Source organism: Oncorhynchus gorbuscha, linkage group LG17, assembly GCF_021184085.1.
Source record: "Oncorhynchus gorbuscha isolate QuinsamMale2020 ecotype Even-year linkage group LG17, OgorEven_v1.0, whole genome shotgun sequence".
In the NCBI taxonomy this organism is placed as follows: domain Eukaryota; kingdom Metazoa; phylum Chordata; class Actinopteri; order Salmoniformes; family Salmonidae; genus Oncorhynchus; species Oncorhynchus gorbuscha.
In genome coordinates this window covers 42361162-42383323 of record NC_060189.1, presented here as the reverse complement: position 1 = coordinate 42383323, position 22162 = coordinate 42361162, and the positions used below count along the sequence as shown (strand labels likewise).

The 22162-nt window shown below is 47.8% G+C and overlaps 1 protein-coding gene across 2 annotated transcripts in view; it reads left to right on the top strand.

Annotated features, from left to right (window-relative positions):
• shprh (SNF2 histone linker PHD RING helicase) overlaps positions 1–22162 on the top strand; it is a 34601-nt gene that overhangs the window by 503 nt on the left and 11936 nt on the right. Inside the window, exons 2-18 of one of the 2 annotated variants that reach the window (XM_046308207.1) lie at positions 151–873; positions 1141–1270; positions 2401–2622; positions 2774–2852; positions 3126–3276; positions 8341–8449; positions 8540–8796; positions 9011–9709; positions 9979–10230; positions 10448–10526; positions 10700–10863; positions 16061–16317; positions 16934–17055; positions 17300–17388; positions 17533–17625; positions 17846–17953; positions 18226–18368. In XM_046308207.1, the coding sequence (XP_046164163.1) occupies positions 160–873; positions 1141–1270; positions 2401–2622; positions 2774–2852; positions 3126–3276; positions 8341–8449; positions 8540–8796; positions 9011–9709; positions 9979–10230; positions 10448–10526; positions 10700–10863; positions 16061–16317; positions 16934–17055; positions 17300–17388; positions 17533–17625; positions 17846–17953; positions 18226–18368 (3668 nt within the window). In that variant the 5' untranslated portion in view covers positions 151–159. Of the gene's footprint in view, positions 1–150; positions 874–1140; positions 1271–2400; positions 2623–2773; positions 2853–3125; positions 3277–8340; positions 8450–8539; positions 8797–9007; positions 9710–9978; positions 10231–10447; positions 10527–10699; positions 10864–16060; positions 16318–16933; positions 17056–17299; positions 17389–17532; positions 17626–17845; positions 17954–18225; positions 18369–22162 lie in introns of both variants that reach the window. The other variant, XM_046308206.1, reaches the window with a different exon arrangement.

Here is a 22162-nt window from a genome sequence, read left to right as displayed (position 1 = left end):
GGGTTTTTGCTTTGATTAACTAACCTCTAATAACTTTCATTGCATGGTTCTTCATAACTCAGTTCCCTCCACTTTTTAATCTGGGCATGCTTTACTCATCATAAGCATTACAGCAGTGAGTGACTTTCCCGACATCCTATGCTCTCCTAGGCTGCCACCATGAGCAACAGAAGGAAGCGTGCCCCACCGGTGAGGGTAGATGAGGAGGCCAAGAAGAAGCTGAACTGGAACATGCACGAGGACCGCAGGATTGAGACTCTACTCCAAGAAGAGGAAGACCAGATTCCAACCAGCTCATTTCTGTCCACCAGCCACCACATCCCAACTGCTTCCCTTCTCTTCACTGGCGACAAGATTTCAACCAGTTCCCTTCTTTCAACCACCCACCAGATCCCAACCGGTTCTCTTCTCTTGAGCGTCCAGGAGGACTGTGAGGCAAGCTGCTCCAGCTCAGGAGCTCTGTTGTCAGACCTAGGACTAGGAGAGGACCCCCAGCTCCCTGCTTCCTCCTCCACAGACACCTCCTCCACTTTCCTCTCCCTCACTGTGCTTCCTCTTTCTGACCTGGCTCACATCTGGAAGTCTCTGATCGGGGAGTTCAGCCTCCGTCCTCCCCCTCTGTGGGTTAATCCCCCAGGCTGTGACCAGAGGGCGTTCACCCTTCGTAGGACAGGAGATCAGTTGTGCCTCAGTTTGACCAGCAGCAGCGAAGAGATTAGTACAAGTACAGGAGGACTGGAGATGAGGCCTCTGGATAGGACCTGCCCAGTGGAGTGTTTCCTGGCTGGAGGGATAGTATTGGAGGAGCTGGACTGGCTGCAGAAGAGAAGAGCTGTGCAGCTGTGTCATCAGCCAGGGGAGGATGAAATTAAGGTGTGCACTTTCACTTTATGTACTCTGTGATCACTTGGAGAGTAGTGTCAATATTACTTTTTTTTTCAGTTCTTCACAAGAGCTTCAATGAAATGTGTAGTTTATTCAGCGTGGTGGCTGATGTAGTCACCCATCAATTGTGTTTGGCCATTATGGTTATGAATATGGAATGAATTATTCAATTGCCTATTATTTTTGCTGTTTATATTTCTTAAGAAGTGCAGTGGTGGTTTTTTTCTCCTGTGTTTGTCGGCCTTCCCGCGGCAGGTGGGGATATATGTACTGGAATCGGGATTGGGAAAGCCTGAATTCCTCAGCGAGGGAAACGGACGGATCAGAAAGGCAAATCAACTGATACAGAAGTTAATGGAGTTTTACTATGACTTTATCATCCCTGGTAAGTAACTTGTATCTCTTCTTCTTCCTCCTCCATCTCCTCCTGAGTCGTTCCACCAATTCAGTGCCTTTTGTGAAGTGTAAACTTGGACCGATTTTTTTTTTCACCTCATTTTAACGTTCTGTCATAAATAGCACATGTTCAACTTAAAAACAAAAAACATGTTTTCCCATCTCAATTTTTTTTTACTATAGTAAATGTCTATTAAGTGCCAAATAAAGTAACAAGTTTGACCGTAATGGGGTTGATCATTTCATTTGAAATCCACCATAAAACCACTTGTGAAAGGGGGAATGGAAGCTTGTTGTGTGCAACAGGGAGTGGCAATTGAATGCAAAAAAAAAAACATTTCTAGCCTGTCTATCATGGTTAACAAGGTTTTTTTCCACCACAAAACACCAGAAAAAAGAGTAGAACCAGCTCAACTATGATTTGACTATTAAAATATTTAACAGGGAATAGTTTAACCATATTAAAATGAGAGTTCAGTTCACGTCACAGGGTTGACCTTTAAATGAGGGACAGATGTAAATGAATTACTAATCACATGAAATAAATCATCTTCAGAAATTGTCAAGGCAACAAAATAACTAGGGCTTTACAACAATGGTTAAAACTTGGATGGGTTTTGAGGTTAAGTGGGTTAAAATGTAGAGAGTGCCACGGAGGGGAGTCATAGAGGGTGCACGGAGAGGCATGTAAAAATGCTGGATTTTGGCGGCAGGTAGCCTAGCGGTTAAGAGCGTTGGGCCAGTAACCGAAAAGTTGAATCCCCGAGCCAACTATGTGAAAAATCTATCTGTGCCCTTGAGCACTTAACCCTAATTGCTCCCTCAAGTCGCTCTGGATAAGAGCGTCTGCTAAATGAATCTTTTTTTTTAAATAACAAAAATGGCACTTTAGCTTATCTTTAATCACAATAAAAATCTGCTTTATTGAATTCTCCATGTGGTCTATATTAAAGGGCACTTCATTTAATATAACAGGCTTTTAAAATTCAATATTGTTGCACAATTTCTACTTAATCAAATGGATGCAAAACATACTCATTTCGTGGAACAAACCTCCTTACTTCTCCTCCTCAATTGACCCATGACACTCTGTGTACTATTTCCCTGGTCCCATGGTAGAAGTGGTGTCGACCGAGGAGGAGGAGTGTGACACTGACTTGGAGAGGCAGAACGTGGAGGAGCTGTATGATTACGTCAGACACCTCCACCAGAGAGAGAACCGGGACGTGAGCATAGATGTACAGCACAAGGCTCTTATCCCAGTCCTCAGGCCATACCAGAGTCAGGCTGTTAACTGGATGCTGAGGAGAGAAAAGTACAGGAGCAGTAGCGCTTCTCAAGGTATATACGTTCTCCCTGCAGGCAAAACAGGTTGACATGAATCTATTTTGCCTGCCAGGTTGTATATTATGGAACTAATTCCAAATGGGAAAGTATTTTCTATTTTAATTATACTGGACAATAGTAACAATATGTAATTTCCCCTTCCCAGAACAATCTCTAAATTTCCTATGGAGGGAGCTTGTCACATTGTGTGGGAAGAAGCTATTCTACAATCCATATACAGGCTGGTATGACCTTATCTACAAATATCTTCATTATCAAACACTGGCAGATAATACAAATCATAAACATAACGAAATATAATCAATCAGCCTCTGCGCTGTGTTTAATACATTGTTATTACATGGATATCACATTTTATTACAGTTTATAGGGTCATGACATTGACAATATCTCCCTGTTGCAGCCTGATAGTAGTTATTACAGTGTTTTTACTGTTTTTAAATACATGCCAACATACATGGACCATTTCTTGTCTATTGCTCTAATTCTCCCTGCAGCCTGATTCGTGAGTTCCCCCTGGCTGGGCTGGAGTGGCCTGGGGGGATCCTGGCTGATGAGATGGGGCTGGGGAAGACTGTGGAGGTCCTGGCTCTTATACTGAACAACAGCAGACAGGGCCTGAAGCAGGAGGCCCTCACCCTGCCTCTGGTGAGAACCATGTTATGATGGTGCTGGAGGGGGTGGCTGCTGTCTTATCGGCTCTTCACCAACCATGCTATTTTGTTTGTTTTTTTCGCGTTGTTCGTAACTTGTTTTGTACATAATGTTGCTGATACCGTTTCTTATGACCGAAAAGAGTTTCTGGACATCAGAACTGCGATTACTCACCTCAGATTAGACAGAATTTTTCTTCAATGAGTCGGACGGGAGGGATATACTACAGACACCCGACCAGGCCCTGATCCCCATCATTCGCTGGAGAAGGAAACTGAGATTTTGCGGAAAAGACCAGGGTGCCTTGTGAGGATCAGGCGACAAGTGACTAATCTGCCTTTGCCTTCCATCCTGCTAGCTAATGCTCAATCGCTGGAAAATAAATGGGATGAACTGAAAGCACATATATCCTGCCAACGGGACATTAAAAGCTGTAATATCTTATGTTCCACTGAGTCGTGGCAGAATGACGACATTAATAACATACAGCTGGCGGGTTATACACTCTATCGGCAGGATCGAACAGCAGCCTCTGGTAAGACACGAATGTAAACAACAGCTGGTGCACAATATCTAAGGAAGTCTTATGGCTTTGTGCTTGCCTGAGGTAGAGTATCTCATGATGAGCTGTAGACCACACTATTTACCTAGAGAATTTTCATCTGTATTTTTCATAGCTGTCTACATACCACCACAGACCGATGCTGGCACTAAGACCACACTCAATGAGCTGTATACCGCCATGAGCAAACAGGAAAACGCTCATCCAGAGGCGGCGTTCCTAGTGGCCGGGGACTTTAATATAGGCTAACTTAAATCAGTTTGACCTAATTTCTATCAGTTTGACCTAATTTCTATCAGCATGTTAAATGTGCAACCAGAGGGAAAAAAAATTCTAGACCACCTATACTCCACACACAGAGACGCGTACAAAACTCTCCCTCACCCGCCATTTGGCAAATCTGACCATAATGCTATCCTCCTGATTCCTGCTTACAAGCAAAAGTTTAAGCAGGAAGCACCAGTGACTCGGTCTATAAAAAGTGGTCAGATGAAGCAGATGCTTGCTAAACTACAGGACTGTTTTGCTAGCACAGACTGGAATATGTTCCGGGATTTTTCCGATGCCATTGAGGAGTACACCAAATCAAAATCAAATCAAATTTTATTTGTCACATACACATGGTTAGCAGATGTTAATGCGAGTGTAGCGAAATGCTTGTGCTTCTAGTTCCGACAATGCAGTGATAACCAACAAGTAATCTAACTAACAATTCCAATAATCTAACTAACAATTTATACACAGTGTAAGGGGATAAGGAACATGTACATAAGGATATATGAATGAGTGATGGTACAGAGCAGCATACAGTAGATGGTATCGAGTACAGTATATACATATGAGATGAGTGTGTAGACAAAGTAAACAAAGTGGCATAGTTAAAGTGGCTAGTGATACATGTGTTACATAAGGATGCAGTCGATGATGTAGAGTACAGTATATACATATGCATATGAGATGAATAATATAGGGTAAGTAACATTATATAAGGTAGCATTGTTTAAAGTGGCTAGTGATATATTTACATCATTTCCCATCAATTCCCATTATTAAAATGGCTGGAGTTGGGTCAGTGTCAATGACAGTGTGTTGGCAGCAGCCACTCAATGTTAGTGGTGGCTGTTTAACAGTCTGATGGCCTTGAGATAGAAGCTGTTTTTCAGTCTCTCGGTCCCAGCTTTGATGCACCTGTACTGACCTCGCCTTCTGGATGATAGCGGGGTGAACAGGCAGTGGTTCGGGTGGTTGATGTCCTTGATGATCTTTATGGCCTTCCTGTAACAACGGGTGGTGTAGGTGTCCTGGAGGGCAGGTAGTTTGCCCCGGTGATGCGTTGTGCAGTCCTCACTACCCTCTGGAGAGCCTTACGGTTGAGGGCGGAGCAGTTGCCGTACCAGGCGATGATACAGCCCGCCAGGATGCTCTCGATTGTGCATCTGTAGAAGTTTGTGAGTGCTTTTGGTGACAAGCTGAATTTCTTCAGCCTCCTGAGGTTGAATAGGCGCTGCTGCGCTTCTTCACGACGCTGTCAGTGTGAGTGGACCAATTCAGTTTGTCTGTGATGTGTATGCCGAGGAACTTAAAACTAGCTACCCTCTCCACTACTGTTCCATCGATGTGGATAGGGGGTGTTCCCTCTGCTGTTTCCTGAAGTCCACAATCATCTCCTTAGTTTTGTTGACGTTGAGTGTGAGGTTATTTTCCTGACACCACACTCCGAGGGCCCTCACCTCCTCCCTGTAGGCCGTCTCGTCGTTGTTGGTAATCAAGCCTACCACTGTTGTGTCGTCCGCAAACTTGATGATTGAGTTGGAGGCGTGCGTGGCCACGCAGTCGTGGGTGAACAGGGAGTACAGGAGAGGGCTCAGAACGCACCCTTGTGGGGCCCCGTGTTGAGGATCAGCGGGGAGGAGATGTTGTTGCCTACCCTCACCACCTGGGGGCGGCCCGTCAGGAAGTCCAGTACCCAGTTGCACAGGGCGGGGTCGAGACCCAGGGTCTCGAGCTTGATGACGAGCTTGGAGGGTACTATGGTGTTGAATGCCGAGCTGTAGTCGATGAACAGCATTCTCACATAGGTATTCCTCTTGTCCAGGTGGGTTAGGGCAGTGTGCAGTGTGGTTGAGATTGCATCGTCTGTGGACCTATTTGGGCGGTAAGCAAATTGGAGTGGGTCTAGGGTGTCAGGTAGGGTGGAGGTGATATGGTCCTTGACTAGTCTCTCAAAGCACTTCATGATGACGGAAGTGAGTGCTACGGGGCGGTAGTCGTTTAGCTCAGTTACCTTAGCTTTCTTGGGAACAGGAACAATGGTGGCCCTCTTGAAGCATGTGGGAACAGCAGACTGGTATAGGGATTGATTGAATATGTCCGTAAACACACCGGCCAGCTGGTCTGCGCATGCTCTGAGGGCGCGGCTGGGGATGCCGTCTGGGCCTGCAGCCTTGCGAGGGTTAACACGTTTAAATGTCTTACTCACCTCGGCTGCAGTGAAGGAGAGACTGCATGTTTCCGTTGCAGGCCGTGTCAGTGGCACTGTATTGTCCTCAAAGCGGGCAAAAAAGTTATTTAGTCTGCCTGGGAGCAAGACATCCTGGTCCGTGACTGGGCTGGATTTCATCTTGTAGTCCGTGATTGACTGTAGACCCTGCCACATGCCTCTTGTGTCTGAGCCATTGAATTGAGATTCCACTTTGTCTGTACTGACGCTTAGCTTGTTTGATAGCCTTACGGAGGGAATAGCTGCACTGTTTGTATTCAGTCATGTTGCCAGACACCTTGCCCTGATTAAAAGCAGTGGTTCGCGCTTTCAGTTTCACGCGAATGCTGCCATCAATCCACGGTTTCTGGTTAGGGAATGTTTTTATCGTTGCTATGGGAACGGCTTTATCAATAAGTACATCGAGGAAGTCGTCCCCACAGTGACTGTATGTTCATACCCTATCCAGAAGCAATGGATTACAGGCAACATTTGCACTGGGCTAAAGGGTAGAGCTGCTGCTTTCAAGGAGCGGGACTCTAACCCAGAAGCTTATAGGAAATCCTGCTATGCCCTCCGACGAACCATCAAACAGGCAGAAACCCCAGACCCACTCCAATTTGCATACTGCACCAACAGATCCACAGACGATGCGATCTCTATTGCACTCCACACTGCCCTTTCAAACATGGACAAAAGGAACACCTATTTGAGAATGCTATTCATTGACTACAGCTCAGCGTTCAACACCATAGTGCCCTCAAAGCTCAACACTAAGCTAAGGACCCTGGGACTAAACATCTCCCTCTACAACTGGATCCTGGACTTCCTGACGGCCCTCCCCCCCAGGTGGTAGGGTAGGTAACAACACATCCGCCACGCTGATCCTCAACACGGGGGCCCCTCAGGGGTGCGTGCTCAGTCCCTTCCTGTTCTCCCTGTTCACTCATGACTGCACGGCTCAGCTCTCCCTCAACGTGATCAAGACAAAGGAGATGATTGTGGACTACAGGAAAGGAGGACCGAGCACGCCCCCATTCTCATTGACAAGGCTGTAGTGGAGTGGAGTGGAGCAGGCTGTAGTGGAGCAGCTTCAAGTTCCTTGGCGTCCACATCACCAACAAACTAACATGGTCCAAGTACACCAAGACAGTTGTGAAGAGAACACGACAAAACCTATTCCCCCTCAGGAGACTGAAAAGATTTGGCATGGGTCCTCCGATCCTCAAAAGGTTTTACAGCTGCACCACCGGTTGCATCACTGGCTGGTATGGCAACTGCTCGGCCTCCTACCGCAAGTCACTACAGAGGGTAGTGCGAATGGCCCAGTACATCACCGGGGCCAAGCTTCTTGCCAACCAGGACCTGTATACCAGGCGGTGTCAGAGGAAGGCCCTACAAATTGTCAAAGACTCCAGCCACCCTAGTCATAGACTACACTCTCTGCTACCGCACGGCAAGTGGCACCGGAGCGCCAAGTCTTGGTCCAAGAGGCTTCTAAACGTCTTCTACCCCCAAGCCAAAAGACTCCAGAACAGCTAATCAAATGGCTACCCAGACTATTTGCATTGCCCCCCCCCTCTTCTAAGCTGCTGCTACTCTGTTATCATCTATGCATAGTCACTTTTATTACTCTATCTACATGTACATATTACCTCTACACCGGTGCTCCCGCGCATTGATTCTGTACCGGTACCCCCTGTATATAGCCCCGCTACTGTTATTTACTGCTGCTCTTTAATATTTGTTGTTCTGATCTCTTACTTTATTTTTTTTTTTTGGGGGCATTTTCTTAAAACTGCATTGTTGGTGAATGGCTTGTAAGTAAGCATTTCACTGTTAGGTCTACTACACCTGTTGTATTCGGCGCATGTTACAGATAAGGGGGCATCAAATGGCACTTTGACTTTCTCTCCTGTCTTGTCTTTATTGGCACATCAGAGATGGGAACATTGTTTTTCAAAGATACTCCCATTGATTGATGAACGCATAGGGTTGTCTCTCTTGTGATTTTCAGGGAAAGTCAGTGAATTATTTTGTACCGCCTCCACGACCAGAAGAAGAGGAGATGCATATAATTCACTGCAAGTCAGAGGCTCAACCTAAAGTGAAAATATCCTACCCAAGTAAGTCACTGTTGATGTTAGCTACATCCTTTCAAATTAGCGTTTTTGATGGGTTTTTTTTACAACCTGTTGTGTGTTATCTCTGTGCAGCTGTGCGTGTGATGCTGCTCACGGCAATAAAAGAGATGAGGGTTGGTAAAGGAGCGTCGGTCAATGCCATCTTTGCGTACATTCGCACCACATACCGGTACGACCTCTTGAAGAACCGCAACCACATCAAGAGGGCCCTGGGCAAGCTGCTGAACGAGGAACTAGTAGAGAGAGTCAAAGGTCGCGGTCTGGCCGGATCCTTTAAACTGGGGAAGAAATACAAGGAAACCAAGAAGAAGACCACCACGGCCAAGTGTGTACGTATTGGAGTCCTTGCAGAAATGCATATTGTCTTCTCAGTTACACTGTCTTCCATAAGATGTAGAGAGTTTGATTATAAATGTGAAATACCCTCACTGTGTAAGCCTCAAATGTGTTTTTCTTTTCTTCTAATGGCATGCACTGCGTTCAGATTACTGCTGTTAAACCCATTGATGGTCTTTGATGGTGTTTGGTTTGGTTTTGCAGCAGAGTCCCTCCGGAGACAGTGGGCCCAGGAGAACTTCCCTAAGGCGCGCGGGAAAGAAGGGGAAGACCTCTTATAAAGATCCTGATACCCCAGACCTCTCTCCCTCAGAGGATGTTAGCCAGAGCTGCCTGTCCCCTGACGGTCCTGCTTCTGCAGAGGACAGTAGACATGAACAGCAGGAGGGACGCCTTGAGGAAGAACGACGCAGCGACACGCTAAGCGCCTCACAGGATCTGTCACCTATTGCGGAGGCAGACCGCCCTGAGGAGGACGACAAAGAGACACTCCACAACTCCCAGGGACAGGCGACGGAGCGAGTGGATAAAGTGGAAGATGTCCCTGGAGAGAGTAAGCAGCAACCAGGTCCACCTGTTACTCCGGAAATGCCACCGGCCACCCGGGTGTCGTTCACCCCCTTCAACACCCCAGACTACCGCTTTGAGTGTATCTGTGGCGAACTGGGTCTCATCGACTACAAGGCCCGGGTGCAGTGTCTCAACTGCCAGCTGTGGCAGCATGCAGAGTGTGTGAACTACAAGGAGGAAAGCCTAGACACCACACCATTCTACTGTCCTCACTGCCTGGTCGCCATGACACCTGTCCCGACAGGAGCTACCCTCATCATCTCCCCTTCGTCCATCTGTCATCAGTGGGTTGAGGAGATCAACAAACACATCAGCTCCTCATCACTACGAGTACTTGTAAGGACTTTTATAAGTTTGGACTTTTATAAGTCTGCACTAAACAGTTATATTACAGTTGAACTTTTACAAATAGTTTGGAGTCTTAATTGTTAGCTTATATTCATTTATAAATCTGTAATTAAACAGTTATATAACTTGATGGAAAGTGCTGCCAACACTGCTGTTTGTAGTAGCTGACATTGACCCGAGTTGGTCCACCCATCCTGCGTTGGTCCATCCTTCCATTCATCCTTCCATCCTCCCTCCATCCCTCCCACCGTCCCCAGGTGTACCAGGGGGTGAAGAAGCATGGCTTCATCCAGCCTCACATGCTGGCTGAGCAGGATGTGGTCATCACCACCTATGACGTGCTGCGCTCGGAGCTCAACTACGTAGACATCCCCCACAGCAACAGTAAGGACGGCCGGCGCTTTCGCAACCAGAAGCGGTACATGGCTATTCCCAGCCCCCTAGTGGCCGTAGAGTGGTGGCGCATCTGTCTGGACGAGGCCCAGATGGTGGAATGCACCACTGCCAAGGTGAGATGCCCGGAAGGAGAATAATAATTATGGGCGGTGGTAGCCTCAATGTTGGAGAGACTGGTCGGAAACTGGAGTGCTCTTCAGATGCCGTAAATGTTATAACAACAAGAAAGATGGTATTCCTACCATTTTCGTTAATTACCCATGGGCTTTTGAGCATCTATGCTATTGTTTCCATTGTTACAGATTGTTCATTGTTGTTTTTCTTCATCAGGCGGCAGAAATGGCTCTGCGTCTCTCGTCAGTCAACCGCTGGTGTGTCAGTGGAACTCCTGTACAGAGAGGCCTGGAAGGTTAACTTCTAAATTCAAATTTATAATTCATTGATACCTACAGTAGTTTTCAATAGTTACCATATCATGCTTCCCCGGTCTTCACATGACTGATCTGTCTCTGTTCTGTCCAGATCCGTCTTGCCTTGTCCTGTTCTTAACCCTAACCTGACAGACTGCTTTGTTCCTAACAGATCTGTATGGTCTGGTTCTGTTCTTGGGGGTCGACCCCTACTGGGTTAAGTACTGGTGGGACCAGCTGCTCTACCGACCCTATCGCCGTGGAAACACAGAGCCACTCTACAACCTGATTGGTCAGCTGCTGTGGCGATCGGCCAAGAAAGATGTCATTGATCAGGTAAGTTGGATAATAACACATTTTGTATGATACAAATGTCTTCGTAACATAACAAGTACCTAGTCTCGTGCCTTATCAGATAATCCAAGATGGCGTAGCAGTCAGACGTCGTGTCGTGTCGTGTCCCTTGTATATATTGTTTTTTTTAAACATATTTTTCTTCGCATATCTTTTAAAACATTTTGCTAAACCTCAACTTCTAAATACTCTCCTGCAACCCACCTCACCCAATGTAGCTATTTTTTCTAAAGTATTTATATCTACTTTGGATCCGGAACCCCTCAACTGAAGCTAGCCAGCTAGCTACCAGCTATCAGTCAGCAAACCATTGCTAGCGGTTTTCAGCTAACCGGTCATCAGCTAACCTTTAGCTCGGAAAGCTCTCACCAGTTCGAACAACGCGACTCTAACCAGAGCATAACGGACCTATTATTTTTCATCTCCGGATTCCCACCGGATTCCCACCGCAAACGGAACATTTTCAGCTGGATTCTTCACAACTAGCTATCTAGCTAACCGCAACCCCGGATGATAACTCCTGACTAGCGTTTCCACCCACTTAGCTTGAAGCTAGCCCGGCCAGAGCTCCTGTGCTACCACCGAAGCATACTCCTGGGCTACAATATCCGGACCCACGACCGGTCTATCGACGTCACCGCATGAAGAGGAATAAACAGACTCACCCCATCGCGACGTGCCCCAAAGGCTAACTTTCTAGCCCTTGCGATCTCCTTGCTTGCTAATTCGGCCTGCTAACTGCTAGTTTGTTTAGCCCCGGTCCACTAACTGCTACCTTGTTTAGCCCTGGTCCGCTAACTGCTACCTTGTTAAGCCCCGGCCTACTAACTGTTAGCTTGTTAGCACAGGCCTGCTAACCGTCTGAATCGCTGCGTCCCAAACACTCACTGGACCCATATTTACTTTCTATCTCTTTCCGATTTTTAATTTGTTTATACCTTCCGGTAACCTGCCTCACCCAATGTGATACTGAATCGCTATTATTTTTAATTTTTAGAACACACTCAAGAACCTCCATAAGCTAACCAGCTAACTAGCTACAAGCTATTGTTAGCCACTGCTAGCGGCTTTTACCTTTTGCACAGCCAGACAGTTTTTTAAAACCTGGATAACACTCGCCAGTCCAGCTTCCCTGCCCCATCCACCGCTGCCCCCTGGACACTGATCACTTGGCTACATAGCTGATGCATGCTGGACTGTCCATTATTCACGGTACTCCATTCTGCTCGTTTATGTTTTATCTGTCGGCCCCAGCCGCACTCAGGCTCTGTGTGTAGTTAATCCGACCCTCCCTGCCTAGTCAACGCCATTTTACCTGCTGTTGTTGTGCTAGCTGATTAGCTGTTGTTGTCTCACCTACTGTTTTAGCTACTGTTTTAGCTAGCTCTCCCAATTCAACACCTGTGATTACTGTATGCCTCGCTGTATGTCTCTCTCAAATGTCAATATGCCTTGTATACTGTTGTTCAGGTTAGTTATCATTGTTTTAGTTTACAACGGGGCCCCTAGTTCCACTCTTCATACCCCTGATGCCTCCTTTGTCCCACCTCCCACACATGCGGTGACCTCACCCATTACAACCAGCATGTCCAGAGATACAACCTCTCTCATCATCACCCAGTGCCTGGGCTTACCTCCGATGTACCCGCACCCCACCATACTCCTGTCTGCGCATTATGCCCTGAATATATTCTACCATGCCCAGAAATCTGCTCCTTTTATTCTCTGTCCCCAACGCTCTAGGCGACCAGTTTTGATAGCCTTTAGCCGCACCCTCATACTACTCCTCCTCTGTTCCGCGGGTGATGTGGAGGTAAACCCAGGCCCTGCATGTCCCCAGGCACCCTCATTTGTTGACTTCTGTGATCGAAAAAGCCTTGGTTTCATGCATGTCAACATCAGAAGCCTCCTCCCTAAGTTTGTTTTACTCACTGCTTTAGCACACTCTGCTAACCCTGATGTCCTTGCCGTGTCTGAATCCTGGCTCAGGAAGGCCACCAAAAATTCTGAGATTTCAATACCCAACTATAACATCTTCCGTCAAGATAGAACTGCCAAAGGGGGAGGAGTTGCAGTCTACTGCAGAGATAGCCTGCAAAGTAATGTCATACTTTCCAGGTCCATACCCAAACAGTTCGAACTACTAATTTTGAAAATTACTCTCTCCAGAAATAAGTCTCTCACTGTTGCCGCCTGCTACCGACCCCCCTCGGCTCCCAGCTGTGCCCTGGACACCATTTGTGAATTGATCGCCCCACATCTAGCTTCAGAGTTTGTTCTGTTAGGTGACCTAAACTGGGATATGCTTAACACCCCGGCAGTCCTACAATCTAAGCTAGATGCCCTCAATCTCACACAAAGCATCAAGGAACCCACCAGGTACAACCCTAAATTTGTAAACCAAGGGCACCCTCATAGACATCATCCTGACCAACTGGCCCTCCAAATACACCTCCGCTGTCTTCAACCAGGATCTCAGCGATCACTGCCTCATTGCCTGTATCCCCTACGGAGCCGCAGTCAAACGACCACCCCTCATCACTGTCAAATGCTCCCTAAAACACTTCTGTGAGCAGGCCTTTCTAATCGACCTGGCCCGGGTATCCTGGAAGGACATTGACCTCATCCCGTCAGTTGAGGATGCCTGGTCATTCTTTCAAAGTAACTTCCTCACCATTTTAGATAAGCATGCTCCGTTCAAAAAATGCAGAACTAAGAACAGATATAGCCCTTGGTTCACTCCAGACCTGACTGCCCTCGACCAGCACAAAAACATCCTGTGGCGGACTGCAATAGCGTTGAATAGTCCCCGCGATATGCAACTGTTCAGGGAAATCAGGAACCAATACACGCAGTCAGTCAGGAAAGCTAAGGCCAGCTTCTTCAGGCAGAAGTTTGCATCCTGTAGCTCCAACTCCAAAAAGTTCTGGGACACTTAAGTCCACGGAGAACAAGAGCACCTCCTCCCAGCTGCCCACTGCACTGAGGCTAGGTAACACGGTCACCACCGATAAATCCATGATTATCGAAAACGTCAACAAGCATTTCTCAACGGCTGGCCATACCTTCCGCCTGGCTACTCCAACAGCTCCACCCCCCCTCCCCCGCAGCTACTCGCCCAAGCCTCTCCAGGTTCTCCTTTACCCAAATCCAGATAGCAGATGTTCTGAAAGAGCTGCAAAACCTGGACCCGTACAAATTAGCTGGGCTTGACAATCTGGACCCTCTATTTCTGAAACTATCCGCCGCCATTGTCGCAACCCCTATTACCAGCCTGTTCAACCTCTCTTTCATATCGTCTGAGATCCCCAAGGATTGGAAAGCTGCCGCAGTCATCGCCCTCTTCAAAGGGGGAGACACCCTGGACCCAAACTGTTACAGACCTATATCCATCCTGCCCTGCCTCCATCCTGCCCTGCCTATCTAAGGTCTTCGAAAGCCAAGTCAACAAACAGGTCACTGACCATCTCGAATCCCACCGTACCTTCTCCGCTCTGCAATCTGGTTTCTGAGCCGGTCACGGGTGCACCTCAGCCACGCTCAAGGTACTAAACGATATCATAACCACCATCGATAAAAGACAGTACTGTGCAGCAGTCTTCATCGACCTTGCCAAGGCTTTCGACTCTGTCAATCACCATATTCTTATCGGCAGACTCAGTAGCCTCGGTTTTTCGGATGACTGCCTTGCCTGGTTCACCAATTACTTTGCAGACAGAGTTCAGTGTGTCAAATCGGAGGGCATGCTGTCCGGTCCTCTGGCAGTCTCTATGGGGGTGCCACAGGGTTCAATCCTCGGGCCGACTCTTTTCTCTGTATATATCAATGATGTTGCTCTTGCTGCGGGTGATTCTCTGATCCACCTCTACGCAGACGACACCATTCTATATACTTCCGTCCCGTCCTTGGACACTGTGCTATCTAACCTCCAAACGAGCTTCAATGCCATACAACACTCCTTCCGTAGCCTCCAACTGCTCTTAAACGCTAGTAAAACCAAATGCATGCTTTTCAACCGTTCGCTGCCTGCACCCGCACGCTTGACCAGCATCACCACCCTGGATGGTTCCGACCTTGAATATGTGGACATCTATAAGTACCTAGGTGTCTGGCTAGACTGTAAACTCTCCTTCCAGACTCATATCAAACATCTCCAATCGAAAATCAAATCAAGAGTCGGCTTTCTATTCCGCAACAAAGCCTCCTTCACTCACTCCGCCAAACTTACCCTAGTAAAACTGACTATCCTACCGATCCTCAACTTCGGCGATGTCATTTACAAAATTGCTTCCAACACTCTCTACTCAGCAAACTGGATGCAGTTTATCACAGTGCCATCCGTTTTGTCACTAAAGCACCTTATACCACCCACCACTGCGACTTGTATGCTCTAGTCGGCTGGCCCTCGCTACATATTCGTCGCCAGACCCACTGGCTCCAGGTCATCTACAAGTCCATGCTAGGTAAAGCTCCGCCTTATCTCAGTTCATTGGTCACGATGGCAACACCCATCCGTAGCACGCGCTCCAGCAGGTGTATCTCATTGATCATCCCTAAAGCCAACACCTCATTTGGCGGCCTTTCGTTCCAGTTCTCTGCTGCCTGTGACTGGAACGAATTGCAAAAATCGCTGAAGTTGGAGATTTATCTCCCTCACCAACTTCAAACATCTGCTATCTGAGCAGCTAACCGATCGCTGCAGCTGTACATAGTCTATCGGTAAATAGCCCACCCATTTTTACCTATGTCATCCCCATACTGTTTTTATTTATTTACTTTTCTGCTCTTTTGCACACCAATATCTCTACCTGTACATGACCATCTGATCATTTATCACTCCAGTGTTAATCTGCAAAATTGTCATTATTCGCCTACCTCCTCATGCCTTTTGCACACAATGTATATAGACTCCCCATTTTTTCCTACTGTGTTATTGACTTGTTAACTGTTTACTCCATGTGTAACTATGTGTTGTCTGTTCATACTGCTATGCTTTATCTTGGCCAGGTCGCAGTTGCAAATGAGAACTTGTTCTCAACCAGCCTACCTGGTTAAATAAAGGTGAAATAAAGAAGTTATTGTGAAATAGAATGTGTTTCTAATAGCTTACCTGGTTTAATGGTGTAAAGTAAGTTTAGCCTTTTTAGATTCACAAGTATCACTTTTCACTGTTTTCCAGATTCAGATTCCCCCTCAGACAGAAGAAGTCCACTGGCTGCAGTTCTCTCCAGTGGAGGGTCACTTCTACCACCGGCAGCATGAGGTGTGTTCCCAGGACGTTCTGGTTAAGCTGAGAAAGATCCAGGACTGGAGCCTGAAGCTGGGCAGCCTGGACAGACGCACGGTCAACACCATCCTGTACCCCCTGCTCAGACTCCGTCAAGCCTGCTGCCACCCGCAGGCTGTCAGGGGAGAGTTCCTGCCCTTCCAGAAGAGGTAAAGGTTTAAAGATATAAAATATATATCTCATCGAGAAGATGTTGGTATGATGAGCTTGACAGATGAGCCTGACACTGTTACTGTTCTAGTAGGGGGGAAAAGAAGATTTGCACTTGAAATTGTATAATTGTGTAAATTTTTGGACCTAATTGTGCAGTTTTCTTTTCTTTTTTAACCTTTACTGTGTTACAAGGCCCCATTCACTGTGTAAAGTGGGGTTGAGTGGCCAACAGAAAGGCTATTGTCTGGTCATGCTGTCTTTGGCGAATGAATTGTTCTTTCTTATGTATCAGTTGGTTCACACAGAGCCCAAATTACTAGCTGGTAATTGGATGGCGTCACACATAGAGATAAATGGTATCTATGGCCTCACGTTGGTTGATAGATAAAGCCCTACAGTTTGTCTGGGTTTCTAGTGCGATGCTGTTTTGTTTGGTTCTGTTTGCCAGTTGGTGAGGTCATTCCTACAATGTGTTTCCGTGGCGCTGTTTGGTTTTGTTGGTCAATAATGCCTAAAGTGCGTTTCAGTCTCTGGTGCTGCGGTTTGGTTTTGTGTAGATTGCAATGACGTTAGTGACTAACGGATCCTTATGACCCAATGCCCCTAAAACAGCACCATGACGATGGAGGAGCTGCTCAAGTCCCTGCAGAAGAAATGTCGAGTGGAGTGTGAAGAGGTTCACAGACAATTGGTGTGCGCCCTCAACGGCCTGGCAGGCATCCACATCATCAGAGGTAGACAACAAAACTCCTCCTCGCTACCTCTCTCCAGTGGTTCTGTCTCCTCATTTCTTTCCCATGGGAAACTGACCTGGGAGACTGTGACATCATTGATCTGTGCTTGTCCCTATAATAATGAGCGTCCTTTATGCTCGTGCTGTGTGCGGTAGCATGACGCATGAAAGTGCTGTATAACACGGAGCGGTGTGGCTTTAACGAGGGCTGCTGTTGTTGTTGTTGTCGGTATCGCCACCTGTAGATGAGTTTGGTGAGGCAGTGGAAATGTACAGAGATGTCCTGAGGTCTTCGGAGGAACACAAAGGACGACTGAAGACTGATTCCCTGCAGGTATGCACTACAGCCACGCAGCAGGCATCTAAAGGCTAGACTGGACTGTCAAAACCTATTCAACATCAGATTTGCAACCTTTCTGCTCAGATTAACTCTCTCGTTTGCATTTTCGTCTTTTTGTTTCTGTGTTTTTATAAACAGAGGCTTCATGCCACACACAACCTAATGGAGCTGCTGAACGCAAAGCACCCTGGGATACCGCCCACTCTGAGAGACGACCGGCTGAAAGAGGAGGTGAAACACCCGCTGATGATGGTGTCGTGTGTTTGGTTCCTCCCTGACCCCGGTCTCCGCGTTGTGTTTCTATGACGCGGCCAAAGAAATTGAAATGTCTTTCACTTTCCTAGGATTCGGTCTACCTGTGTACTATCATGTCTTTCCAGTTATACAATTGTGCGCAAATGCTCGTAGAAAATGTATATCTGTCCCTCTGTTATGTGTGTTATCTACATAGGCAGAGCAGCTGAGGCAGCACTACATGACCAAACACAACGCTGAGGTGTCTGAGGCCTACCAGAATCTACAGCCTGTACTGCAGAACATCAAGGAGCTCAAACGCAAAGTAAGAGACCCTTTTGTGCACAGTGCCACTGCTTGTTTTGACAAATTGAAGCAGCGCTTGAGGTGGAGGTGGGGATTTTAACCAGTAGATTTGTAGTGGTTCTGTAGTGGGGAGGGGGTTGAATCTGCTCTTTCCATTTCCAGCTGTGTCGGGTCTCCTGAATCAAGTCGAATAGCAAGCTAGTGTACGCAAGATTTGGTTCTGGGTTCCAAGATTTGGAGCCCCTTAACCTAAACATTACTGTCTCCTGTCATCGCTGTTCTCTATGCCAGGTCAATCTACGATCCCCCTGGTGGCTAGACGTGGTACAGCGGGCCATACAGCACAACGTCGATGACGACCTGGTTTCCCGCATCCAGAACGAACTGACCTGCAGCTACAAACAGCAGGCCAACAAGTTCTCCATGGCTGACAAGTATTTGGATTTGAATTGACTATATTTATAACAATACATTGATATTTCCTGTGGTTCGTTTTGGCATCTACAGTATTGTAGATTTTAGTCTTAAAATACCTTTTTATTCTTAGTCACATTTTTAGCCATTTCATCCTTCGCTTAGTTGTAGTTATTATCAGTCGACTAAAACATTTCATTCTCCAGGAAATTCTATCCCTGGCTTACATTTTCTTTCCCGTATGAGGATGAAGGAAGAAATGACCCTTTATCATCGCATTGCTTTCCACTCCTCTCCTCTTCTTTTGACCTCACCCTCTCACCTTCCCCCCCTACTCACAAGGCAGGCAATACGCTCGACCTCATCTTTACTAGATGCTGTTCTTCCACTAACCTCATTGCAACTCCCCTCCAAGTCTCCGACCACTGCCTTGTATCCTTTTCCCTCTCGCTCTCATCCAACTCCTCCCACACTGCCCCTACTCGGATGGTATCGCGCCGTCCCAACCTTCGCTCTCTCTCCCCCGCTACTCTCTCCTCTTCCATCCTATCATCTCTTCCCTCCGCTCAAACCTTCTCCCACCTATCTCCTGATTCTGCCTCCTCAACCCTCCTCTCCTCCCTCTCTGCATCCCTTGACTCTCTATGTCCCCTATCCTCCAGGCCGGCTCGGTCCTCCCCTCCCGCTCCGTGGCTCGATGACTCATTGCGAGCTCACAGAACAGGGCTCCGGGCAGCCGAGCGGAAATGGAGGAAAACTCGCCTCCCTGCGGACCTGGCATCCTTTCACTCCCTCCTCTCTACATTTTCCTCCTCTGTCTCTGCTGCTAAAGCCACTTTCTACCACGCTAAATTCCAAGCATCTGCCTCTAACCCTAGGAAGCTCTTTGCCACCTTCTCCTCCCTCCTGAATCCTCCGCCCCCTCCCCCTCCTCCCTCTCTGCAGATGACTTCGTCAACCATTTTGAAAAGAAGGTCGACGACATCCGATCCTCGTTTGCTAAGTCAAATGACACCGCTGGTTCTGCTCACACTGCCCTACCCTGTGCTCTGACCTCTTTCTCCCCTCTCTCTCCAGATGTTTCTTGTGACGGCCGGCCGCCCAACAACCTGCCCGCTTGACCCTATCCCCTCCTCTCTTCTCCAGACCATTTCCGGAGACCTTCTCCCTTACCTCACCTCGCTCATCAACTCATCCCTGACCGTTGGCTACGTCCCTTCCGTCTTCAAGAGAGCGAGAGTTGCACCCTTCTGAAAAAACCTACACTCGATCCCTCCGATGTCAACAATTACAGACCAGTATCCCTTCTTTCTTTTCTCTCCAAAACTCTTGAACGTGCCGTCCTTGGCCAGCTCTCCCGCTATCTCTCTCTGAATGACCTTCTTGATCCAAATCAGTCAGGTTTCAAGACTAGTCATTCAACTGAGACTGCTCTCCTCTGTATCACGGAGGCGCTCCGCACTGCTAAAGCTAACTCTCTCTCCTCTGCTCTCATCCTTCTAGATCTATCGGCTGCCTTCGATACTGTGAACCATCAGATCCTCCTCTCCACCCTCTCCGAGTTGGGCATCTCCGGCGCGGCCCACGCTTGGATTGCGTCCTACCTGACAGGTCGCTCCTACCAGGTGGCGTGGCGAGAATCTGTCTCCTCACCACGCGCTCTCACCACTGGTGTCCCCCAGGGCTCTGTTCTTGGCCCTCTCCTATTCTCGCTATACACCAAGTCACTTGGCTCTGTCATAACCTCACATGGTCTCTCTTATCATTGCTATGCAGACGACACACAATTAATCTTCTCCTTTCCCCCTTCTGATGACCAGGTGGCGATCGCATCTCTGCATGTCTGGCAGACATATCAGTGTGGATGACGGCTCACCACCTCAAGCTGAACCTCGGCAAGACGGAGCTGCTCTTCCTCCCGGGAAGGACTGCCCGTTCCATGATCTCGCCATCACGGTTGACAACTCCATTGTGTCCTCCTCCCAGAGCGCCAAGAACCTTGGCGTGATCCTGGACAACACCCTGTCGTTCTCAACTAACATCAAGGCGGTGGCCCGTTCCTGTAGGTTCATGCTCTACAACATCCGCAGAGTACGACCCTGCCTCACTCAGGAAGCGGCACAGGTCCTAATCCAGGCACTTGTCATCTCCCGTCTGGATTACTGCAACTCGCTGTTGGCTGGGCTCCCTGCCTGTGCCATTAAACCCCTTCAACTCATCCAGAACGCCGCAGCCCGTCTGGTGTTCAACCTTCCCAAGTTCTCTCACGTCACCCCGCTCCTCCGTTCTCTCCACTGGCTTCCAGTTGAAGCTCGCATCCGCTACAAGACCATGGTGCTTGCCTACGGAGCTGTGAGGGGAACGGCACCTCAGTACCTCCAGGCTCTGATCAGGCCCTACACCCAAACAAGGGCACTGCGTTCATCCACCTCTGGCCTGCTCGCCTCCCTACCACTGAGGAAGTACAGCTCCCGCTCAGCCCAGTCAAAACCAATGCCCTGGCCCCCCAATGGTGGAACAAACTCCCTCACGACGCCAGGACAGCGGAGTCAATCACCACCTTCCGGAGACACCTGAAACCCCACCTCTTTAAGGAATACCTAGGATAGGTTAAGTAATCCCTCTCACCCCACCCCCCCTAAGTTTTAGATGCTCTATTGTTAAGTGACTGTCCCACTGGATGTCATAAGGTGAATGCACCAATTTGTAAGTCGCTCTGGATAAGAGCGTCTGCTAAATGACTTAAATGTAATGTAAATGTAATGTAAATGCATTAACGGTTCACACAATTATGACGTGGAAAGTTGCCCGAGGGGAGGATAGATCAAACATTCTGAGAGGGTACATATTCATCTGCTCTTACCAGTCTCTCCCTCAGGTTTCTAGCACGCTTGAAAGCAAATCGAGGGATATTCTGAAAAGCCTGGCCCACAGAGGGGTCCGTAGACAGGACATGCCGATGCTTTTGCATTTTTTAAATTTTATTTATCTGTATTTAACCCCCTTTTTCTCCCCAATTTCGATCTTGTCTCATCGCTGCAACTCCCCAACGGGCTCGCGAGGCAAAGGTCGAGTCATACGTGCTCCGAAACATGACCCGCCAAACCCGCCCGCTTAACCCGGAAGCCAGCTGCTCCAATGTGTCGGGGGAAGCACTGTTCGACTGATGACCGGAGTCGATAGGGCGCTATGAGCCAAGCAAAGCTCCCCCTGGCCAAACCCGGACGATGCTGGGCCAATTGTGTGCCGCACTGTGGGACTCCAAATCACGGCCCGTTGTGACACAGCCTGGGATTGAACCCGGGTCTGTAGTGACACCTCTAAGCCTTAGACCGCTGCACCACTTGGGAGGACCATACCAATGCTTTTTAATGGAATATTTAACAGCCTGAGAGATGGGGGAATAAGTAGACACAAATACAGTAGGTTGATCATTAGAAAGGGCAGGTTTTGAACCAATATTTCAAAAGGGGGTAAAAACGAATTACCATTAAAAACAAAATCTTCTTCAAGCTTCCCTATAAACAAATGTGCGTAATTCGGTATGAATGGGGACCCCATCGCAGTGCGCTGTGACTGGATTTGGAAATCATTCTCAAACGTAGTCGTTTTTGAGCCAGTTCACATAAAAAGTCAGTAGGGGGCACCTGTTCGTCTCTCTTTTACATGAAATAACTAATAGTATCAAACCCATGGGGGGGGAAAGAGGTCAGTCTATTGGAGGGGTTAAGTTGCTTGCTCAAGGGAACATCGGCGGTAGATGGCACTTGAGACATTGATGCCAGCAACCCTCTGGTTGCCACCTCACTCCGGA